The 22,632-nt window shown below is 34.3% G+C and overlaps 1 protein-coding gene across 2 annotated transcripts in view; it reads right to left on the reverse strand.

Annotated features, from left to right (window-relative positions):
* Positions 1 to 22,632, reverse strand: part of cpx (synaptic transmission protein complexin) — a 228,394-nt gene that overhangs the window by 35,881 nt on the left and 169,881 nt on the right. The window contains exon 1 of one of the 2 annotated variants that reach the window (XM_015326264.2): positions 18,311 to 18,463. The exons of the other annotated variant lie outside the window; for it this stretch is intronic. Within the exon in view, the coding sequence (XP_015181750.1) occupies positions 18,311 to 18,323 (13 nt within the window). The 5' untranslated portion in view covers positions 18,324 to 18,463. Of the gene's footprint in view, positions 1 to 18,310; positions 18,464 to 22,632 lie in introns of those variants that run through there. 2 annotated transcript variants of the gene reach the window in all.

Here is a 22,632-nt window from a genome sequence, read left to right on the forward strand (position 1 = left end):
TTTATGAAACGATATGAAAATATTCTATTGGAACGTTAACTTGCATAAAAAGAGAAAGAGAGATAGAAAAAAATGTTGCTTTTTTTTTTTTCTTATTTCAATTCTCTTTCTTTGCCGTGTGCAAAACTTTTGGTAAAATTCATCGCGTGGACACCAAGGGGTGGTGATATGTTCGAGAATTTGAATTCCTTGCATTCCACTTTTTTATTTGACAGTATGAAATTCCACCTGAGGTCGTGTCCGAGGTAGGTTTTTTCCTCTTCTACATTTTTGCTTTTTTTTTTCTTTTTATTTTTTCATCAGAAGACCCTTTCAAGTCTAAACTTTTATTTCATCCAAACTTGTCTACTTTTTTTCACCAGACTGTAGAAAAAAAAAAGAATAAACCAGTTTCCAAGTATGCACGAAGAGTTTTTCTTTTTCAACGAGAGGAGGACAAAAAAATTGTTAAGGAAGAGTTGTCCCAACTTTTTCCATATGGATAGAGTTTAGAAAAAGAAAAAAATCAAACTGATGGGGTACGTACACCTTAGAGAACACCTTAGAGAACTGTAAAAAGGACAAAAAATCGTACGACTTTTTAAATATCGAATAATAGTTTCGTGAAACGTTTGTGCAGAATTTCTAAACTTTGTGACTTTTGTGAAAATATTTAAGAAATAAGAAGAAAATTTATTGTGTGTGTGAAATCGTAAAAGAAAAATGATGAAAACGAAACGATCATTCCTCGACACGAGAAAGTATTGTTTTCTATTTATTTATTTCTTTGACTTTTTGATTCATATTATTTCTTAGACGTTTGTTTCGAAAATAACAAAACACAGGTGTAGGAAATGTTTGAGCCAACAGTTTCTTCAAAACTTAACTCGATCGTTGTAAATGGTACGTTACTTTTATCCGTAACTTATTTTTCTTTCGCGTTGTCTGAAAAAAAAGAAAATAAGAAAGAAAAAAAGAAAGATAAGAAGAAAATGATATAGAAAAATAGAAAAAGATATAAACGTTGATTCTGAAAAGAGGTATGAAAGGAATCGTTTGTCAGAACGCGTGTCACCGATGTGTGTGCGTGTATTCGACATGGTGAAAGTATCGATAACTTGTCCCGTGAAAAACCTACAATTCATCTCTCTTTCAAAAGCAGAATCCCAACCCTTTTCACTCTCTTATAGGTTTGAACTACTTCTTTCACGAATGTCTTGAGTTATCGAACACGTTAACTTTTAATTAAATAAATGAACAATAATCATATAAAACATTTATTTGAATTTAATCATAAATTGCAATATTTTGATATATAAAAATTACGTGTCACATTTGTACGCAATGGACTCTTAAGCTACTGAACCGATTTTAATCAAATTTTGCACACTGTGTGCAGTTTCATCCAACTTGAAAGATAGGATAGTTTATATTTCAATTTATAATCGAAATATTATTTTATTGCGAATCGGACTGATTGTGAGCCACAGCAACGCGTGGCGGGGCACTCTAGTTTACTATATATATATATATATATAATTATAATTATTAAAGTATATAATTTATATGCAAATAAAGATATATATGTGGCATTGAAATATGACAATAAAGAGTTGTAAGAAAGGAGAAAACGAAAGGATGAATTAGCTTGTTCGTTGTCACTGCTATTTCGCGAAACTCCTCGAGTTACAAAGCCGAGAGAAGGAAATAGGGGTGGTTGAGTGAGGGGTGAGCGAGGGGCTGAACTCGGTAGACTTCGCGAAGTAGCCAAGTTTCATAGGAGAAGAGTTAGCCGAGAACCAATTACTTTGGTAAATACATAGAGAATAGATGCTAATGAGTGAGACGAATAGTCTCGTTACGCAGAATTAAACCCGTTCGTGTAGAACGTGTCGTCGTCTCATCGATGTCATCTTAGATTTCGTCGAGATAATTTGTTCAAGAGAGAGAGAGAAAGAGAGAGAGATAGGAGAAGATGTGTTGTTTAAATCAAACTTTCAAACACTTTTCTACGAACACACGTGTTTGTCTGTGTATAAGAAATAGAAATATAATATTAAAGAAATATCCTATCATTTTTAATAACATTTTTGGAAAGCTGAGAAAGTAAGAGACATCCTGAAAAATACAAACTTTCTTTTAGAGGATAAAAGACGATAAGTGGTCCCCGTTTGATTTTGACATTTGTTGGCTAGAAAATTCTGGTTTGCATTTATTTTATACAAAGCTCTTTCTAAAAATGCATCTCTTGCATAGATAAAATGTGTCGTAACGTAGGAGAGTTATTTCGTGGCAATGACAAATTAGTAGTATCATCTTTGTGAAGAAAAAAAAAAGATGAAAGATAATTTGATCAATTTTATCTTAAAATATCGACGATCTTGATATACATTCATTGAGAAATAATAATAGTCTCATTTCGTAATCCAGTTGTAGAGAAAGCAACTTGAAATAGATATTGAATTTGCAATTTGTTGCAATTGAGTATCAATTCACTCGGCAATACGAGAGTAGCAGCGTGTTTTTTTTTCTTTTTTTTTCTTATTCTCTCTCCCTCTCCCTCTCTCTCTCTCTCTCTCTCTCTGTCTATTTTTCTCGATCTTCTTCTTATTTCCTATCGATCGTATTTTTCATCGGTCGGAAAATTCAACTCGCAAACGCGCGTAATTCGCTCGTTTCCTCGGTCCAAGCGGTTTTCCTGGTATCGGTTAATTCGAACGAGCGAGTTCATGCAGATTGCAGACCGATGAAAGAGCTTGCGGTGCTGATGGAAAGTAAAAGAGTGAAAGAGAGAGAGAGAGAGAGAGAGAGAGAGAGAGAGAGAAACTACCTGCTCGTTTTCTCCTCGTAACGATGTCCGTTTCTCTTCCCTTCTCTTCTCTTCTCTTTCTATCTACATACACGTACACAAAAACCAATACACATTTAAAGACACATATGTATATAACGCACACTTTTCTACACTTTTCATCTTCCTACTACCTATTCTATCCCATCGTTTCAAATAGACGTAAACTTGTTTCGCTATCGAGCTAGTGGCATCTGCGGGCCGCTGATTGGATGCTGGATAATTTTAACCTTTTTCGTTTTCTTTTTTTTTCCTATTACTGTACATCGTAGAAAGGTGCCACTTGTTCTCTTTTAAAATGCAGTTTAAATGCAAATCCGTCGTCCAGTACATCCCTCAAATGACGCGCTTCCGTTTGAAAAGATCGAAGACGAATGGGATAAGTGAAATTCTTCTATTTTATTTCTTTTTTACGATTTATATATTTGTGACAATTTAATAAATAGACGATTAAACAAAATTGTTAAGACCAATTAATGTCCTGCGAATGTTCACAAAGGTTAAATTTATTGGAAGATTTTATTACTAATAAATGTTATATAGATTAATACGAGTATGCATGTATGTATGTATTATTATTATTATTAGGTGTAGGTATAAATTATAAATTTGATTAAAATCTGTGCTTTACTAAGCACGATTTTATTGTAGTTAAATGATTTAAAGGACCGATGAGGGAGAGAGAGAGAGAGATTGGAGGGAAACTCCGTTGGTTCGATGGGTGATAGTGAAATGCAAGTGAATGTGCGTGAACGCGAGCATGAGCGAGAATCCACTCGCTGCTCACAGATGTTTCCAACGAGCCGCTTTCGTGTCCAGGAGCGATATTCACTGCGAACGATTGGCTTTGAATTCACTACCCAGCAAATAGATTACCATACGGAATTATAGACGTGTTTGCTAACTGAAATAACGCATACGCGCGTATTACATCCAATGGGGAACACACTTCCTTCATATATGCATATATATATATGTATATGTATGTACTTATACACGAGTGCTTAAGGTTTATATATTACACAAAGATATGTATACGTATGCGAGAAGCGAGTAATCGTTATTGCTATATGGTCATTCCTCTATACATAACAGAATTTATCTTTTATTCCTTTAATATCCAACGAATTAATAAAAAATATATTTGTCAATTTTTCTTCATATTTATTTTGTATATATATATATATGTATTAGGTCGAGTCTTAAATAACTTCTGTTTTTATTTTATGAGACAAAGAATGGTGTTTCTATCACTAATAAGTGTAGGACACTTTTCATGGTGTTTTTCTTTTTTTGCACTCTTTGTATTTGTTGGACGTGTATCTATTGAATTTTGCTTCAATATTACCTTTAAAAGGTTCGTCAAAGTTGAAAAGACGTCCTGCACTCGGTTCGTCTTTTAACCTTTGCTTACCACTCTTCCTGTAAGTAACACGCTGACCAAGTTGAAAAACAAACAAGAATGATCAATATTTGCGATAGATTAGACGTACGAAAGTTTCTTCTTTCCATATTTAGCAAAATAATTGAAACATAAAAATGTTACAGCAGAGTATTTGTGTAAGCGTAAAAGAAAAAAAAAAGAAAAAAGAAAAAGAAAGAAAGACAGATTATCCGAGAAATAAAATCACGTTCGTTTGCAAATCTTTGACGAAATATATAAATCCTTCAATGGATGGAAAAATGGGATTTAATCGGCTGTAAAAACGAAGAAATCAGCTTTCGCGTTTCCTATTCTTTTTTTCTTCTTCTTCTTCCTCTTCTTTTTTTTTTTTTTGGTTCCTTGTTCGTACGATCGAGAAGGATGTCGTTCGCGCGACGACAGAAGATGAGAAAATCCTCTTTAATGCTCGCTTTACTCGGGTATCAAGCGCGACAGCTCGAATTGTCCTCGTAAAAGGAGCTTTTCGTTCTAACCCTTTAGTAAAGAATATGCTGTATACGCGTGGTTATGTAATTCTACGGATCTGAAGTACAGGATGTAAACTACCGAGAAATAATTTACGATAAAAAAGTGCTACGTGTTTTTGTCGGTACGTACCTAATTCTAATTATAAAAAGAAAAAGAAAAAAAGAAACAGAAAGAGAGAGAGAGAGAGAGAGAGAGAGAGGAAGAAAAACTTGGTTAAATTGTAGTATAATAAATTTTACAGCAGGGATATAATAAATAAGTTTACTTTCTTGATCAACTTGCTTTTGATTTTGCTTTTGTTCAGTTACAAAGTTTCGCGTTAAGAAAGTACCAAGTGTAAAGTACTGAAAACGATATTGCGATAATAAACTATGCAAGAAGAAGAAGAAGAAGAAGAAGAAGAAGAAGAAGAAGAAGAAGAAGTAGAAGTAGAAAATAAAGAAATAAAATAGAATCATAAAAAAAAACGTAATAAAAGGATATTCCTTTCGCACTTCTTGTTATTCCATTTATACGCATGTATAAATAAAATGTCAACGCGCGAATTTGACGATGAAATCTTTTCACGAAGAGAATACGATTAATTAAATGACAAATTTGTGATTTTTCGCGATACGTAAAAGTCAAAGGATCTTAAATCGAAAGAAAGAAAGAAAGAAAAGAAAGGAAAAATAGGAGGAAACGAGATACGAAAGGAGAGAAGAAAAAGAAAAAAATAAAAGATAGAAAAGAAAAAAGAAAAGGAAGCAAGGAAATAACGAAGTCTTATCTGATGCACGAAACGGCTACAATTTTGCTCGTTATCCTTGCGTTCGTTGGGGGTGTACCTCAGGAGTCCTTTGAAAATTTTATCTTACCGAGTTGATCGAGGTTTCGTGTTGAGAAAAAATGTTTCCTTTCATTATCGCCTTCCCCTAACATTTATGACTTTCTTAACGTTACGCAAGCAATGAATACACCGGTTTCTCTTTCTACGATAATTGAGATGTAGATCGGTGCAAGAAACTTTTCTCATAACGATTTACCAATTATATATCGAACAACACAAATATATACATTACACCCTTTTCTTTTATAATTTATGATCTTTCTTTTTTTGTAATAAAATCTGATAGCTTGCAATACTTTGCTTATACACACGATAAAAAGAAATAACAAGGAAAAGAATATTTCGATTCATTTGGGTTCGGATTTAACGAAATATATATGTATACACATACATAGATTTTGTTCTTTTTCATTTGGTTTGGTTCTCTCTCTCTCTCTCTCTCTCTCTCTCTCTCTCTATGTCCGTCTAATCAGAATCGTTTATTTGAAATTTCCGCTTTTTCTTCGAACGAGGTGAATCACGATAAAGGTTTTACTCGGGGAAAAAAGGATGAGAGTGCTCAGCTGAATGTGAGAGAAAGAAAGGGAAGAAGAGGACAAAAGAAACCCACTTTTTTCTCTCTCTCTCTCTCTCTCTCTCTTTCGATCCTTCACTCGTAGATCAGCCTACTACCGAGGGTAAGAACAAATTGTCTGGACGTTTTTGTGCTCATGCATAAAACATGGCTTCGTTGTCGGACGTTAATGCAAACAGACATCGAACTTGCTGGTTGTTCCATTGCTTTGGAGAGAGATCTTCGTCCTCTTTTCTCCCACCCAACTATCCATCCCATTCTCCCTTCTCTTTTTCTCTTTTACTCTCTTTTATTTCTGTTTTTTTTTTCATGCATCAATCTTATTAACTAGAATCAACCTGAGATATTCTATCCTGCTGTTCGACAATAAATTTCCAAGTCTCTCAACCAACGGTCCTGTCAACCTAGACCACTTTCTCTTAGAGCTTCCCACAAATCCCAACCCCCTTTTGCACCCTCCTAGGCCCTTTTATCATTTGCTTTTCAAATCGAGGGACTCACCATGTTTTTATGCCATTCCCCTTGTTTTTCTTCTTCCTTTATCTTTGCCTTTTGTTTTTTTACAGATTTTGTTTTGTTATTATTTTTTTTATTTTATTTTATTTGTTATCACAAACGATTTGATTCGAGGAAAGGGGGAAATAATTTGATGTACTTGTCACCACGCGACATGTTAGACGTATTCTCTTTTATTTTTATTTTTTTGGTTCTCCTTCTTCTTCTTTCACACTCCATAAACTAATGAAAAAGAACTTTCTCAGTCATGAGAAAGCTTTATTAAGCGGAAGAGAAGAGTTTCTTCTATGGTGTGTGTACTTTGGTTAACAACTCATCCTACTATCCTCGACATCCTTCTACTTTGCAGTTTGGATTAAAAGTTTTGAGCAATTTTTAATGAGCTTAGAAATTTGTATATTGACTATTCCAGAAGAACTCAAGGGATTTCAACAGTTTCTATAAGTTTTGCTAAAGAAGAAGCATCCTGATTGCTTTGTTATATATATATATATATATGTTCTTTAATTTTATACTCTCACGAGTACAGTCCTTATTTCGTTATCAAAATTTGTCGAGAAAATCTATTCTTTTTTTTTAAATATCAAATTGATTGTTATAAAATAATCTATTGAGGGTATTTTTTGTTGTTGATATTTACAATCGATTATTAAAAATGTTTTAAAGCAGACATTGTACGATTTGTTCGTTGGTTTAATCCACATTGGTCGGTTATCATAAGCCGAATAATCGCTGAGTAGTCTTGATTAAGCTACTCTCAAGTAATTAACCATGTCGCATCTCTAGTGTTTGCCACCAAATCGATAACCACGTAGAACGTCCAATCGCAGATTGGTCAGGCTCGTTACGTTCAGGTATAATTAGATTACAATCTTAAATTGATTCGCTTGAAGAAAAATTTTTGAACGAAGCAGTAACTCTCCGTTACTTTTCCATCCCCATTTTTGATTATACTTTTATTATTACACGTTCTACGATCTTAACTCGAAAAGATAATCAATCGAAAAACGATATAATAATTTTGAATAATTTTTTCAAAAAAAAAAAAAAAAGAAAAATATTTGCGCTCACAAGCAATATTTTCAAGTGTGTATGGAGGGTTGCAATCCTACAGGCGCGCATTTTTTATAATTATTATAATATATAATAAATTATTCTATTCCTGATACTATGCACTCGTCTAATTCTCTCGAAATTTATTTGTTTGAAGGTTTAACTCTTCTAACTTGTGTGATCTGCACACACGTTTTTATTTCCGTAAGAATGAAAAGGTTGAGAAAGAGTAGGCCACGTCGGACTTTCCACATTATCTCCTTTCTTTCTTATCTACTTTTACACTTTTTCTCTTTTTCTTTCCCTTATCCCTTTTTCTTCTTTCCCCCATGACAAAAGTATGACGAGGGAAATGAAGGGTTTGCTCGCAAGACGGTCGTTTGTTCCAGGTATAGGACATATAAATCTTGTTGACGCTCTAGAACGATTTTTATCGTCCATAAACTTTTCCAAATATTTATTCTTGTCGTCCGGTCCTAACCTCGATCGAGTAACCTTAATAGGTACGAGAGTAAACTTCAAGATATATTCCGTATTACTTTTAATAACTGAAAGAACAAACAATTATTTCTCAAAAGACCTACTTTCTTTTACTTATTGTTTAAATATACTTTTCACCATTTACGCAAAAATTAAATAATAAACGACAGATAATTAATAATCAACAGATTCATTCGTAATATTTTACTTGTAATAAAAACTCATTCATTATTTATGATAAATATATTCTTTAACAATAAAATTGATAAATAATTAGTAGAAATATTTCTGTGACTCATTCTACTAATCTGAGAATTTAGTCAAAAGTTTGACACGAAGACGATTGAGAAAGCAAATGTACTTTCACGCGATATTCTTCTTTCTCCCCTTTTTCTATTATTGTCGATTCAGAAATGTGCCTCATCTTCTTTGAACTTTGATGTTCGAACTTATGGTTAACACGCGATATTCTTTTCCGTTCCCTTATATCTATTCTCTCTATTCTTTTTTAAACCCTTCCATCCATTATAACGTAGCTTTCAACTTTTAGATACACGCAACAACCAGAGAAAATAGATAGAAAGAAATAGAGAGAGAGAGAGAGAAAGACAGAGAGATAGATAGAGAGAGCAAAAATGACACATAGAAAGACCGATGGCTTTCGTTCGTGTCGAACGATTGAAATATTTCTTCTGAAGGAATCGTTATTCATCCGTATCCAAACCGATTCGAATAGCACACCTATATATATATACATATATACTCTATGAGAAGAAAGAAGAAATTTGATAAGATAAGCTTTTGACTTATGAAGCTCTCTCTGTCTCTCTCTCTTTTCTTCATTCGATACACTTTTTTTTGTCGTTGCATGCAGGTATGATTTCTTTCGAATATCAAACGAATGAATTCCGTGCATACTACTGCACAGCTAAAACATGATTGGAAATTGCGTATGTATCATCTACTTGCGATCTATCCGTTGGCTCGATAAATAACAACGACAAAATGGAAAAGATAGTGATAAAGAAAATGAAATAAAAAATAAAGCAAGCAGATAGAAGATCGAAGTTGAAGATTATTAAGTCGTATTCAGGAAAGCTCGTAGAATTAGTTCTATTGATCAGTAGTCGTCACACTGCCAGGAACGATAACTTCGTTCAAACGGAAACTCTGGGTCATTCCTCTTCTCTTCCTATCTTCTTCTCTCTCTCTCTCTCTCTCTCTCTCTCTCTCTCTCTATTTTACTATCACTCATTCATTCTAAACCACCAGACATCGACATCACTTCTTCTCTTATGTTCGCAGTTTGAACGCACTTTGCTGTTATAGAATCGCGAGGTAATTTCTCTTGCACTTGTTTTCATGCAAACTTGTTTAACAGGATTTCGTTCAATTTCTATGAGTGTTTCTCTAAGACATTGCTCTTTTTTTTTAGTTTGTATTGTTCATTAACAATTATTATCTTTGATTCATTCGATCGTAATAATTCGAATCATACGGTCTTTAAAATACGATTGAAATATCATTTTGTTTGTATTATGGAAAAATTTGTATTTTTTATCTCTGTGATTTTGTAAAAGAGAAAAAATAGACGTTTCTTATAAAGTAAGAGAAGCAAGTAAGTGAAGATGAAAGACTGGTTGACACGTTCTACGACCTTGTAACTGATAAAACTCGAGTGCACTAACCTACAGCAGGAATTCGGTCAAGTATCTTGCTGACCAGATTCAAAAACTGACGTAAGATAAATCGAAACTTCTCTTTGACTACTTTGTCCGATAGAATTTTAATCAATTTTTCTAATCAATATGTCAGGTAAGTTTTATTATTTCAAATATTGTCGTGTTTCGTTTAATACCAAATTCGTTCCTAATCCACGAATTTATTCATTTGATTTTGATAATAATTTGCATTGAGATTACTTTCTTTCTTTTACACTGTCTCGTTTGCTATCTTTTTAGATTTGAAGAGTGTAAAATCGTATAAAGATGCAAAACTGAAATCTAATTAGAAATTGTAGCGAATAAGACTAACACAAGAGGGAAAAAATAAAGTAACGTGGAAAGAGAGTTTCGAAGAATATCCCAAGAACGGTGTACTCTTCGTTCTGCATTTAAATTACGATTTGAAGAAATGGTAACCAAGCCACGAAATGACACGGTTCGCCACGATGCACGCGAACTAAGCTACAAACTAATCTAAAAATTATATTTCGTTGTTCTCTCAGTGGAAAAGTATTGTCCCGTAACTACTTATTTTATTTTTACAAATTATTAAAAAAAAAAAAAAAAAAACATTAAGATTTAAACTATTGAATGCTATGCAAACATGTTGTCCATATAATTATAAACGAGAAATGAATTTTTGTTTTATTTCTTTCTTTTTTCTTTTTTGTGCGTGTGTCTGTCACCGTCACCGTCACCGTCACTGTCACTGTCTTCTCACTGAGTGTGTGTGGAGTTTTGAAAGAACGAGATTGCGGAGGAAACATGTGGATGATATTTTTCATCTAGTATAGGGGATGGGTTCATCGTTGTACGAAGCAGATGGCACTTATCGCTGCGTTGCAGGCTTACTTCTGTGTGGGTCGTTAAGAAATACGGGTCACACTGTACAAGCCCTCTCTCACTCTCACCCTTCTTCTTCTTCTTCTTCTCTACTTTTACTTCCCTCTTTCTCCCTCACTCTCTTGAGTCGAGAAGGACGGATACTTAAAGCTCTTACCGGATGGAGGGGGAGAAGTAGGCCAGCTTGTGCACGTAAAGGCTCTATTTTTTGTGACGCATAACCAGAGCCGTCCGATGACGGGCTTATAGAAGGGAAACCTCAGCAGTTCATCCACGTCTGACACGTGACGGTGCACCTCGCATGTCGGTCAATCGATCGACTACTTAAATTTGAATCATCTCAACATTTCTTCCTTCTTTTTCTTCCTTTCTACGACCAACTAAAACATTTCTTTCCACATGTTTTCTTATCAACGTTTTACGATTCTCGGAATGAAAGAGAGAAATAACGCGTGGATTTCCATTGATACTAAACTTCAAACCTATCGGGATACAAATTAAAATAAATATCGTGTACTATAATTAGTTTAAACTTTATTGTTTAGACCTTGTAATAAATATTTTAGAATGCACGGTTTTATTCGTACTATTATATATAAAATCTATCTATCTTCATGTTTTTTTTTTAATGCAATATCCCAAAACTTTTTTAACACGAAAGTATCTTAGAAACAAATCTAAGCGAATTCGAAACGTAATCGAATGTCCAAACTCTATTCATAGTGTTCGGACTTTCCCAAACTCCCACGCGTGGTTAGTTTTAAACTGTCAGAACACACGGAATGTGGCGATTAGATTTCATTCTTCCCAGGTGGAAAATACATGAAGCCGGATGGTCTGTTTCGGGTTAAGAATGATAATTACGTCGACTCAGCTAGGATAATCTTCAGTGTTCCGAGGATAATTTCATTGGGTTTCACTTGCGTGAACGTTATCTCAATCCTACGATCTATGAGGTACGAGTTAATAAAGGTTTAACGAACTTGAAACTAAAGAATACTATAATAAATCAAGACAGGATGTTCGGTTCCATTGATTGACGTTAATTAATCGAACACTAATCATCGTTATTTAGTACTTACACATACATTTTGAATTTTAATCTTATCAATAACGAATTATTGTTCGAATCAACTAACAAAATGAAATGACAATCAATAAATAATAATATCAGCTATCCTTTTTCAATCTCTATTATTTACTTTCACTATCATAGTATTATACTCCTATCATTTCACGAATCGAATTTGTTCTAAATAATGTAACGATAATGTATGAATTGGCAGTAGCTAATTCGCTCTCATCGTCACCAGCGCAATGTAATTAAATGTATTACGTTTGGCAATGTGTGCAAGACAATAACCCAATCCCCCCCCCCCACCCCCAACTACCAGCATCGATGGGCGTCAGTCTTTTTGCGGGTCTGCTCATTAATTAGCTCGAAAATGCATCGTGGGCAACAAGCGCAATAGCGCAAAGCGATAACGTCGAACGGTAGGTGTGCTAATTAGCGTACGAGTTCGCTGATTATCGTTTTTGATGCTTCTCCTCTTCTTCTTCTTCTTCGACGAACGATCGATAGTAGTTTTTCGTCTAAGTTTCAATGAAAAATGAAAAACGAAATGGCGAATGAAATATTAAAGAAAAAAAAAAAAAAAAAAAAGAGAAGAGAAGAGACAAGAAAAAGAAGTTTAAGAAAAATTGTCGTGCCTGAAAAGTCTGTTCAAGTTTATCGTTCGTGTAAGAAGCCCGATATAAAATGCATTTCTTTTGGTAGAAGAAAGAAAATAAAATAAAATGAGACAGGAGACCGTTTATCCAAACATTCGTGTTATCTCGCGAAAGATGTTTACGAGCATTGCTGTAAGTCGCGTTTTTATTGAATCGGACAGAGTCCCTAGAACGTACTTAGAATGGAGCAACGTACGTAGTAGCAAAGTTACATAAGACCCTCTAGGCATCTATATACATAAAGAGGAAAACACATAGGGGTTTGACAAATATATATACACGTATATATGTGTCTGTATATGTGTATATAAACGAGCACGTTTCAGCACGTAAAGTCGGCACGGGATTGCACTTTGTCGCTAACTCGGATTCGTATAAACGACCTTCATTTTCTTTATTGGCAACGGGATACATTATTTCTTGACTTCTTTAATAGTAAGCGCGTATATGTGTGTGTGTGTGTGTATGTGGGTGGGTGTGCATCAAGAATTCTCTTCTTTTCCTTTTCCCTGCGTTATACGTGGAAGAAGAATACATGTATATATGTATAGGATAGAAAAAGAAAACGAAGGGGGATCTAGGGTAGAAAGAAGGAAGTGCCAAGGACTAGGCGAATAAATAAAAGTGAACATTAAATTGTTGGCTTTCTCGACTTCCAATATTGAACAGTAGGAATTCTAGCGTGCAAATACCTCGGAGTACGATAGGGGTTAAGTTCCCGACACCTGCACGATAGTTTCCTTCCTAACTTACGCGTCCTTGTGGATACTCTTTAGATCTAGGGATTTTCTACGAAAGGAAGAACCCGTACATGATCCTCTCAACGATATAACGATCACTGCCACACCAAAAGAACACAAGCGAGAAATCCGACCCGATTTTCCTGACTATCGAGAAAAGGTCCAACGAGGAAGATGTTAGGAAAATAGAAAGAGAAAGAGAGAAAGAGGAACAAACATAAAAGTTCTTTATTTTATCAGCTGAGCTATCGAGCAAACAAGAAATTCGACCACGAGCAGTGATTTTTTGCTACGTCGACGAAACTTTTCCGGACTTTTTCATTCATCATTTTTTTTTCTTCTCTATTTTTTGTTTGTTTTATATTTTAGATGGAAAAATTTGACGAACGATAACAGAGAAATCAAAATCATTGTTTAAATTTGATCGCATTGGGATTTAGAGAATTGCTCATTAATCTTTCAGGCCCAACAATATCTCTACTGGGTTATGTCTGGTTCTAACGGGAACACAAATGGTCAGAGTTACGAGCTTTTAACCTGCATCGTCGTCGTCGTCGTCGTCGTCACGCGAACAATTCGCGTGGACCATTTAATAGTGGATTAAATTCGTAATAGTAACAACGCGGGTGATTTAAATCCTTCTCGTATGCGAACCTACGCTAAAATGGTAAATCATTTTAAGATAATATGAACAATACCGTACCGTTTGATCGAATGTTTGTCAAATTTTTCGTACTTTCAAATTGCTACAAAATTTCATAATAATATATGATCTATTGAATTTTGTAAACACGAGACTAGATCAAAATTTCGTACGGTTAATAAAACAGTTCGGTTGGAAAAAGTTTGATTAAAAAAATTGCTTTGGAAATAAACGCGGCGTAATGGAAATATATATATATGTGAGATATCCATGTGACAGAGGAAAATAAAAAATCAAATCAGAGTATGAGAGATGAGGTCTGGCAAGTAAAGAAGAATTATTTTTATTATAGATATTAAAAAAAAAAAATATTTTGGTATTAAGAATTATTGTTCGCGTACAACTACTACCGATCGTGACAATCCTATCGTAAATTCGAATGTGCATATTGCAATATGCATACATACTTTCTCTCTCTCTCTCTCTCTCTCTCTCTCTCTCTCTCACTTTTACGCAAACCTAAACATACATATATACAAATATATGTAGGTTCGTACTATTGGCTTTGTCGCGAGTTCTGCATGTGTGTATGTATGGTTGTGCATGCGCACCGTCGCAGTCTAATTCGTTTAACGATATCAAATGTTACGTCAGTGGCGTATCGTGCACTGGCACGAGAGCAGAATCTCCAGGTTCGAAAAGACGCATACCATGGACGATGGGTCTTTCTATATGAATTTCTATTCGAATGTGTGAGTTTTGTGGATGTGTCTCTCTATCTAAATAGATACGCGTATATTTACCAAAGCCATTGTGTTCATTTCGCATAAAGGGTTTGCTGCAAGTTTTTGCTCCAATCAAATGACTCGCTAGACTACGTTCACTGCTTGGCCCTTAATTAAGGCGACTTACTAATTGCTGGCTTTGTCACGTCATATATTATATTTATTTAATACGTTTCATCGAATACATGATCCTAAATCTTTCAGAATTTAATTTTCGTTATATTTTATCAGTAATTAATGTTCTATTAAATTTACAATAAAATTCATTTCTTTTTTTTTCTTTTCTTAAAATGTGTTTTTGTTTTCTTTAGATATTATTTTATTATTATTATTATTATTAAAATAAATGCTGAAGGGATAAGTGTTGGATTTTTTAATGGAGAACATTTAGAATATATTTCTTTCTCTTATTCTCATTTTAAAGAAAGTTTGCTAAGACTTTTTGAAGTATGTTGAAAAGACTCCGTTTGGCTAAGGTATGATCATAGTCTATAGCACTTTCAACGACTTTCCTTTGATCAATCAAATGCTGCCTCGTTTCGTTATAAACATAGAGGCACGTTACGTTCTCTATACACATATATATATATATATATATACGTTTTCCAAGTCTCCTCGTGCATTACAACGCGTTGTACCATAAATCTCAGTTAAAATCTAAAAACAAAATAAGAAAGAAAGTAAACGGTAAAGAGAAAGAAAAATAAAATGTTTCGTAAACCGCATTGAATATTTAACGTTATCGCCTCATTCACTTGCGAAATAAATTTACTCACAATCAGCAATTCTTCGTCTCCCGTGTGGCCTTAATTTGAATTTTTCTTGAATACGATAAATAAATCTCGGTGTAATTATAAATTGTAAAATGATGAAAATGTACAAAAAAAAAAAAAATCTCTGGATCAATAAATCGAACATTCGTATCGACAAATATCTTAGATTTAAATTTATGAAATGTAAAAAATTGAAAAGAGAACTCTCTACATACGAAATTATGTTGCTAAATTAAAAATTGTTAATAACTACTTGCATAAATTTGGATTACCGAATGCTAACCATGCCAATTTTCATGTATAAATTCGAATGGTTATTTGGTTGCGCTATGGGACAGGTTGGATGTTGTTAGATAATTCATTGCGTCGAAGAAAATGTATGGGAATACATTTGGACATAATTCCAAGTAAAATGTGTCAAATAAATTTCAATGGATTTCATTTCGTGTCGATTATTTTTTCGATTATTTTTCAATCAACCTTTTTTCGTTGAATTTGGTAATACGATTATCTCTTCTTTTTTTTTTTTCTATATAAATATACAAATTTGAAAATGAAAATCAAATCTTTTTTCCATAATACTTACTTATTTTTTACGATCTGAGAAATACGTAAAATTTATTATCGATTTATTCAGGGGGGGAGGGGGTTCAATGGTAGAGAAGAGAAAAGTTATCATCTCACGTTTTCAACGTTTATTCGTAATCGTTTTCTCTACTTATCTGTAACATAAAAATTGAATTCCATCGTTTTCTGTATATTGCTAGTTCATGGAGCATTGATTTATGTTAGGTACCAGTATGCTATGAAAATCAGAAGAGAGTACTTCGGGTTGATCCTCTCGATCGAACAATTTGTATTGTTTTAAATGAGAGAGTAATAGACAGAAAGGGGAATGTGTGTGCTTGTGTATACAAGAGAATGAGAGAATGAGAGAGAAAGAGGGAAGGGAAGAAGAAGGGACGATAGGGAAATAAATCGATGGGAATCAAAGAGGGTTATAATTTATAGGGTGCATGATATTACCGCGCATGCTTGTTTATGGATTTGACACGAGTCCAACGAGAAGGGGGGGGGGGAATAGATATCGTGGACGGATTGTCGACGCGTTATATTTCTGACACATGATTTATGATTTTATAATATATCCATATGCACGCATACGCCTATCTATAATTATTACGTTTTTGTCTATATACCTAACATAAGTGTACATCTATTTATGTATGTATGAGTTTACCTATATGATTAATACAGCTATAACGGGTGTAGTACCTACGCTGCTGAGTGTTATAAAGCGTTCGTATCAACGGAATAACAACAATCGTTTACCGAACCTGCATTCAATGGGAAGTGCGATAAAAGTTTTATGGCCCTTTATTTCTCCCTTTTAACTCCCTCTTACGCTATTCCTCTTTTTTACACTCTTTCTATTAGCTATTATTATTATTATTAATACTTTATATATAATTTTAAGATTAGTATAAGAAATATATACAGAGAATATCCCTACCCTTCTCACTGTAATTTTAAGTATTAGAAAATGATCAGAATAAGTTTTTACATATGATAGACAATTATCGATCAAGAACTAATTTTCCTTTCGATTTTTTTGTTGTTGTTTTTTTTTTACATAATACGTGAATTTCATGCCCGTAGTTATATCGAATAATTAAGGAACATGAGATTAACAGTACGTTCGTTGATGATGTTAAATCGTTAGACAGGTTAAATACGATCTTACCGTTCTCGACGAGTAGTACGACTAATCTTGTCGGCAAGCTCGAAACTCAGTGATCCCTTTTCAAGGGAATATGTCGCACGACGATCCTCTCCTCGGAAATTGCTATCGAAAGATAAGGGCTGCGCACACACGCGTGTTCACGAGTTTCCCCCATGCTTAAAACATTACGAAACGATGGGAGATTACACAATACGCACACATACAACACGTGTACACGCGCCGGCACATACGAACGATTATAAACGTCACTATTCGGTATATTCTTTCTTTTTTTGTTAATAATAATGATAATAATAATAATAATAATAATAAAAAAAAAGAGAAAATGTGAGATAGGAAAAATAAAAAACAAACAGATCGAGAAACGACTTTCCGGAGATCGTTTTTTTTTTTTTACGAATCACGGTTGACTTCCTAGTTGGATTTTTTTTTTGATTCCAACGGACCGATGTTGCACGTTTATATGATACCCAGGGGGCACGCGCGGATACGCGAGCACGCGCGCGCGCGCAAGGAACAGATAGGTAGAGAAAGAGAGACAGAGAAAGAGAGAAAACAAAATAGAGAAGAGAACTAAAATGTGGAGATTTTTGAATAGTTACGAATATACACGTTGACACCTATCACTTTTTTAAATGACATTTCTATGAAATCTCTTTATCGAAGTGACGTATACGATTATCTAGGTACAAACCGAACGATTTAAATGCAAACAGAATTGTTTGCATTTCATGCAAAATGTCTTAACTGCAAGTGTATAATTTAACGATAAATAAAATTAAAGAAAGGAATAAAAAAAAAAAAAAAAGACAAGACTATATTGTCAAATGTTAATTCGACAATACAAATATTTCACGTATATCCATGTAAAAAAGCCTCACCCTTTTTATATATATATATATATGCATACATATATATGTATATAAACGAGCACGTTGATCGATGACAACGTCGATCTTAAAAAGTTCGACGATATTATAAAAGAGAAATGTTTCAAAAATTATAAAACAAGAGATAGAATAGAATAGAATAGAACAAAACAAATAAAAAATAAAAAATATATGTAAGGAAAATGTTAAATAAAAAAAGAAAAGAAATATAAAGTGCATGCTCGTGCTTAAAGTCGAAGGACATACCCAGTATGTCCATGGCGTCTTGTGCCTGCGCTCGTGATGGTGGCGACAGTAGTACTGGCGCCGTATCGGTCAGACTTCACTGGCAGCATCGAAACTACCACTTCCATCTAGCACTACTACTACCACCACCACCAGCACTACCACCACCACTGCTAGTAATACTACGAGAACCACTACTATCGTCGCTCCACCTCACGCGAACGGTTCTAACTCCTACCATAGGGCTCTTCACAGTGGGCGTGCTCCTGTTACGAGGAGGGTGGGAGTCCTACTGGTTCGGAGGGGTTGAAAGGGAGTCTACGCGCCGGCGGAGAGGGCTAGAAAAACCTTCGAATCCCCCTACCATACTTTCACGATCCCTCTCTCTTTTTTCTCTTCCTCATCCTACCCTTCCCTTCATCTTCTTCCTCTTCCTCTTCCTCTTCTTCTTCTTCTTCTTCTTCTTCCTTCTGCATTCCTTTCTATTTCTCAGAGGACCGTCAACGATATCCATGTATGTAAGTTTTACATATGTAAGAATAATCTACGAGAAGTACATGTATATATGTATGTATAATACATATGTAGGTTACATGTGAAATATTTTAAATGTTTTACTTAACAGTTCGTTTTTTAATATATGTATTGGTACCTTTTGATTAGAAGAGTAGAGAAAAATATAAATTTCCATCTGAATTTATGTTTTTTTTCTTTTTTTTTTTTCAAGATGCAGACATGCCTTTTAAATAATCTTTAAATATCAAGTGGATTTTAAATGAAATAGTAGGTCGACCTAAGTTTAAAAGTATCAGAAGAAAATCTTATCGTTGATTTGGATAAAAATCGACTTTGAAAATAGCGTTCTAGGAAATTGCAATTAACGACTGTGCGAAAAGTGTACGCATTCCATATATATATATAGAGAGAGAGAGAGAGAAAGAGGGGCGAGAAAGGAAGAGGATGAAGGGTGAAAGAGAAGAAGGGAAGAGAAGCCATTAAGGAATATTCTCACGTGCGGGGTTCACTTAACGAGCGATATAATTTATAGGGTCTACTTGCTACCCGAACTACTCGCGGTTCCTAGTTAATAGGGCTTGCGACCTTCGACCCATTAACTGGAGGAGGTCGATCGCGAGCTATCAAAGCCGAAGGTTCGTCGAAAGGACTTTGCCTTCTCTCTCACTCTCTCTCTCTCTCTCTCTCTCTCTCTCACAGATTGTTGCTATATTTCTATTTGATGTACTTGGCATTATTGCACGCGTCCTATATAGCCCTTTTGCTAGCTCTGCATTATGCCATCGTGGTTGTCCGACCTTACTCACCCTCTTTTTAACCATCGTCATCTACTGTAAGTTCATTGTATGCCCTTCTCTAGTTCCCAGCCATACGATTGAGCCCAAATCTCACTCATTTCGTTCATGTCTCTCCGTCTTTGTTGATTCTCCTGTCTAAGTCAGTAAATATATATATATATATATATATATATATATATATATCTGTCTATACTATATAGATATATCACCCACAAGCCCTTTATTCTCGAAACAGCAATGAGTTTCGACCGATTTATCAAGCCTTTCCATGCATCAGTCACGAGTACACCATGTGTCCTAAGCTTTCAACTACGATACTTGTCCTACCCTTTTCCACCATTCTCTTTCGTTTTTCTTTTTACTCTTCTTCTTTCCATCGTAATATCGTCCATAAACATTTGTTACTATAGCCACGATAGGAGAAGTCTTAGGAATTTATCGACGCAAATTTGTTCTTAAAGTACTATTGAAAATTTACGATATTTCGTACTTTTATTTCGTCATGTTTCAAATTGATCGTTCGCAATTTACGAATTGATGTTGAAAAAAAAAAGAATTGAGTAATTCCTATTGACTTTTAAACATTTCCAACTTTTCGATGACACTATAAATAGAAAATCCAATAAAATTTTCTGCAAATTGTGTTTCGTACTACAATCTCGTTTGATTTTAAAACTAATTATTATCTACGAGTTTCATCTCAATTGGATCAAATCTGTTTCAATATATCATTTTTATCTAATAATACGAAAATTTACGTGTAACAAATGGAAAAAAGATAAATGAAAAAAACAGTGTTTTTTTTTTTTATTCAATACGCAAATTTATGAATAGCGTAGTAAAAGTTTTGGTCACTGTTATTCAAAAACTTTGCAAAAGTTTTGGGTGACGATGAAAAGAATGTTCCAAAAGTATTCTTCCCAATAAGTTTTCAATCTAACGTAAATATTATATTTAATCTACAAAAAGTTATAAGAGAGATATATTAGATAAATGTCATGAATTTATGGAAGTTTAGTTTAACAGTCAATGTGATAATGCAAAGCTTGTTCTGTAGTGGGTCTCGTTGAGCGAACAGGTAGTGACCCAACGCGGAGAAGTTTGCCAGGAAGTCGTCTGAATTTTCCCTCTTTCATTGTCCAGAAAGTTACACTTTCTGGAAACCATTCGGTATGTTCTGGATAGTCTAACCTTCGTGATGTTTAACATAGGATGAATGAAACGAGTTTCCGTATCTGTCTTTTCCTTTATACAGTGTATGTGTTTCGCTCTCTCTCTCTCTCTCTCCTTTTGATTGTATACGTACATTGACTTGTACGTACATATGTTGTTGAGCTCGCGTGTATACGACATGTTCAAGTGATCATGCAGCAGGTGTACGTGTTTCGCAATTGGTAACAGATGTTAGTTCATTCGTCGATCTAACTCAACGCAATACAACTGTTAATTCTAATACGAGTCTCTTCTTCGATTCGTCTTGAAAACTTAAGATATAATAATTAAGAAAAAAAAAAAATATATATATATATATATTCTTAAATACACACACACACACTTTCTCATATAATTATTATTATATTCTGACTTTTACATATGGCTCACTAGATATTTTGTATATAATGAAAACTTGTTCGGTTTATCTTCCATCTTCGAAAGTTTCTTTCCTCTAATCCTCTTTCCTTTAACCCGATCTTCCCACTAAGCAAACTTCCTCGTTCAGATGAGTAATTATACTCAAAGCAGATAAGACAACTCGAGATTCTCGGATTAAATATCGCCGGAGATAGATGGTAACAAAGGATTTGGACATATGACGATTCCTCGGTTAATACTTCATTCCTAATGAACTTTAACTGCTATGCTCTACTACATACGCGTATGATTCTAACAATAAGTGAGAAGTCAGGTGTAATCGTTTTAGGTCCTTGTAAACTATTGATACGGCTTGGAATCGTATTCTAAGCTGAACGTACATACATAGAACAATATATGTATTATGTATTATGTATTACGTATTATGTATTATATACGCACGTAGGAACATTTGCGAGGAGATTCGTCTACGGTGGTTTTGCGTTCGTCAAACAATGGGGTTTGATTCCGGTTGGACTTTGCGTATTGGCTCAAACGATCGGTACGCTATTGTTCGTCACGGTTGATGTAATATCCAGTACACTTGTTATCGCGATGACGTGGGTGTAACAACGACGCGTGAGTTCCGTTCGTTTCCACTTACGCACGCAAACTACTTACTTAAGCTTGACTTCTAGCCTTATAAATGGGCTTATCACTAACAATTGCAAAACTATTCTTAACTCGTACGACCGTATGGACGTGTCATATTACGTAAGATACGATATCTCGTATAATTATTCTCATTTTTATCTATTCTAACTTCTTCATAAGTAAGAAGAAAAAAAAATATCTAAACGAACGTTAATTAAGATATATCGGTTTAATTAAAGTAACAAAAGATCGAAATAAATTCTAGTACGATAGCAGAATTAATTGAACGTCTGGTAATCTGATAACCATGATAATGTTTAAACCTATAAGATCTAAGTATAATGTATAATACATGGTAAATTTGAAACGATTTAATAAAAGGATAGAAAATTGGAAAATCGTGAGAAATTTTATGGTGTCTCGTGATTCTTTTTGAATCACTCGAACACATCTTTTTCTACATTCTGTATAAAAGCCTTAGGGGACTATATTCCATAACGTATATTCGCATGAACGGCAAACGAGCGGCCACAGGATAAACCGTCAAGATCTCATGAGTTACGAGTAACGATTTGAGCATGGAATCTAACGCCATGCTATCTGTTTATATACATATAGATATGCTTATATACATCTAGATGCATATACAATTTATATATATATATTAGTGTAACCAAGCTATTTCAACGGATACGTATGTTATTCCGACATTTCCAAATCCGGTTTCTCGCGTAACCCAACGTGGTTGCATTTCCGCATCCTTCCGTGCCTTGAAACACTCTATTTCACTATTTGTATGTCATA

Source organism: Polistes dominula, unplaced genomic scaffold (assembly GCF_049000335.1).
Source record: "Polistes dominula isolate Pdom_NZ unplaced genomic scaffold, Pdom_raw_medaka contig_24, whole genome shotgun sequence".
In the NCBI taxonomy this organism is placed as follows: Eukaryota; Metazoa; Arthropoda; class Insecta; order Hymenoptera; family Vespidae; genus Polistes; species Polistes dominula.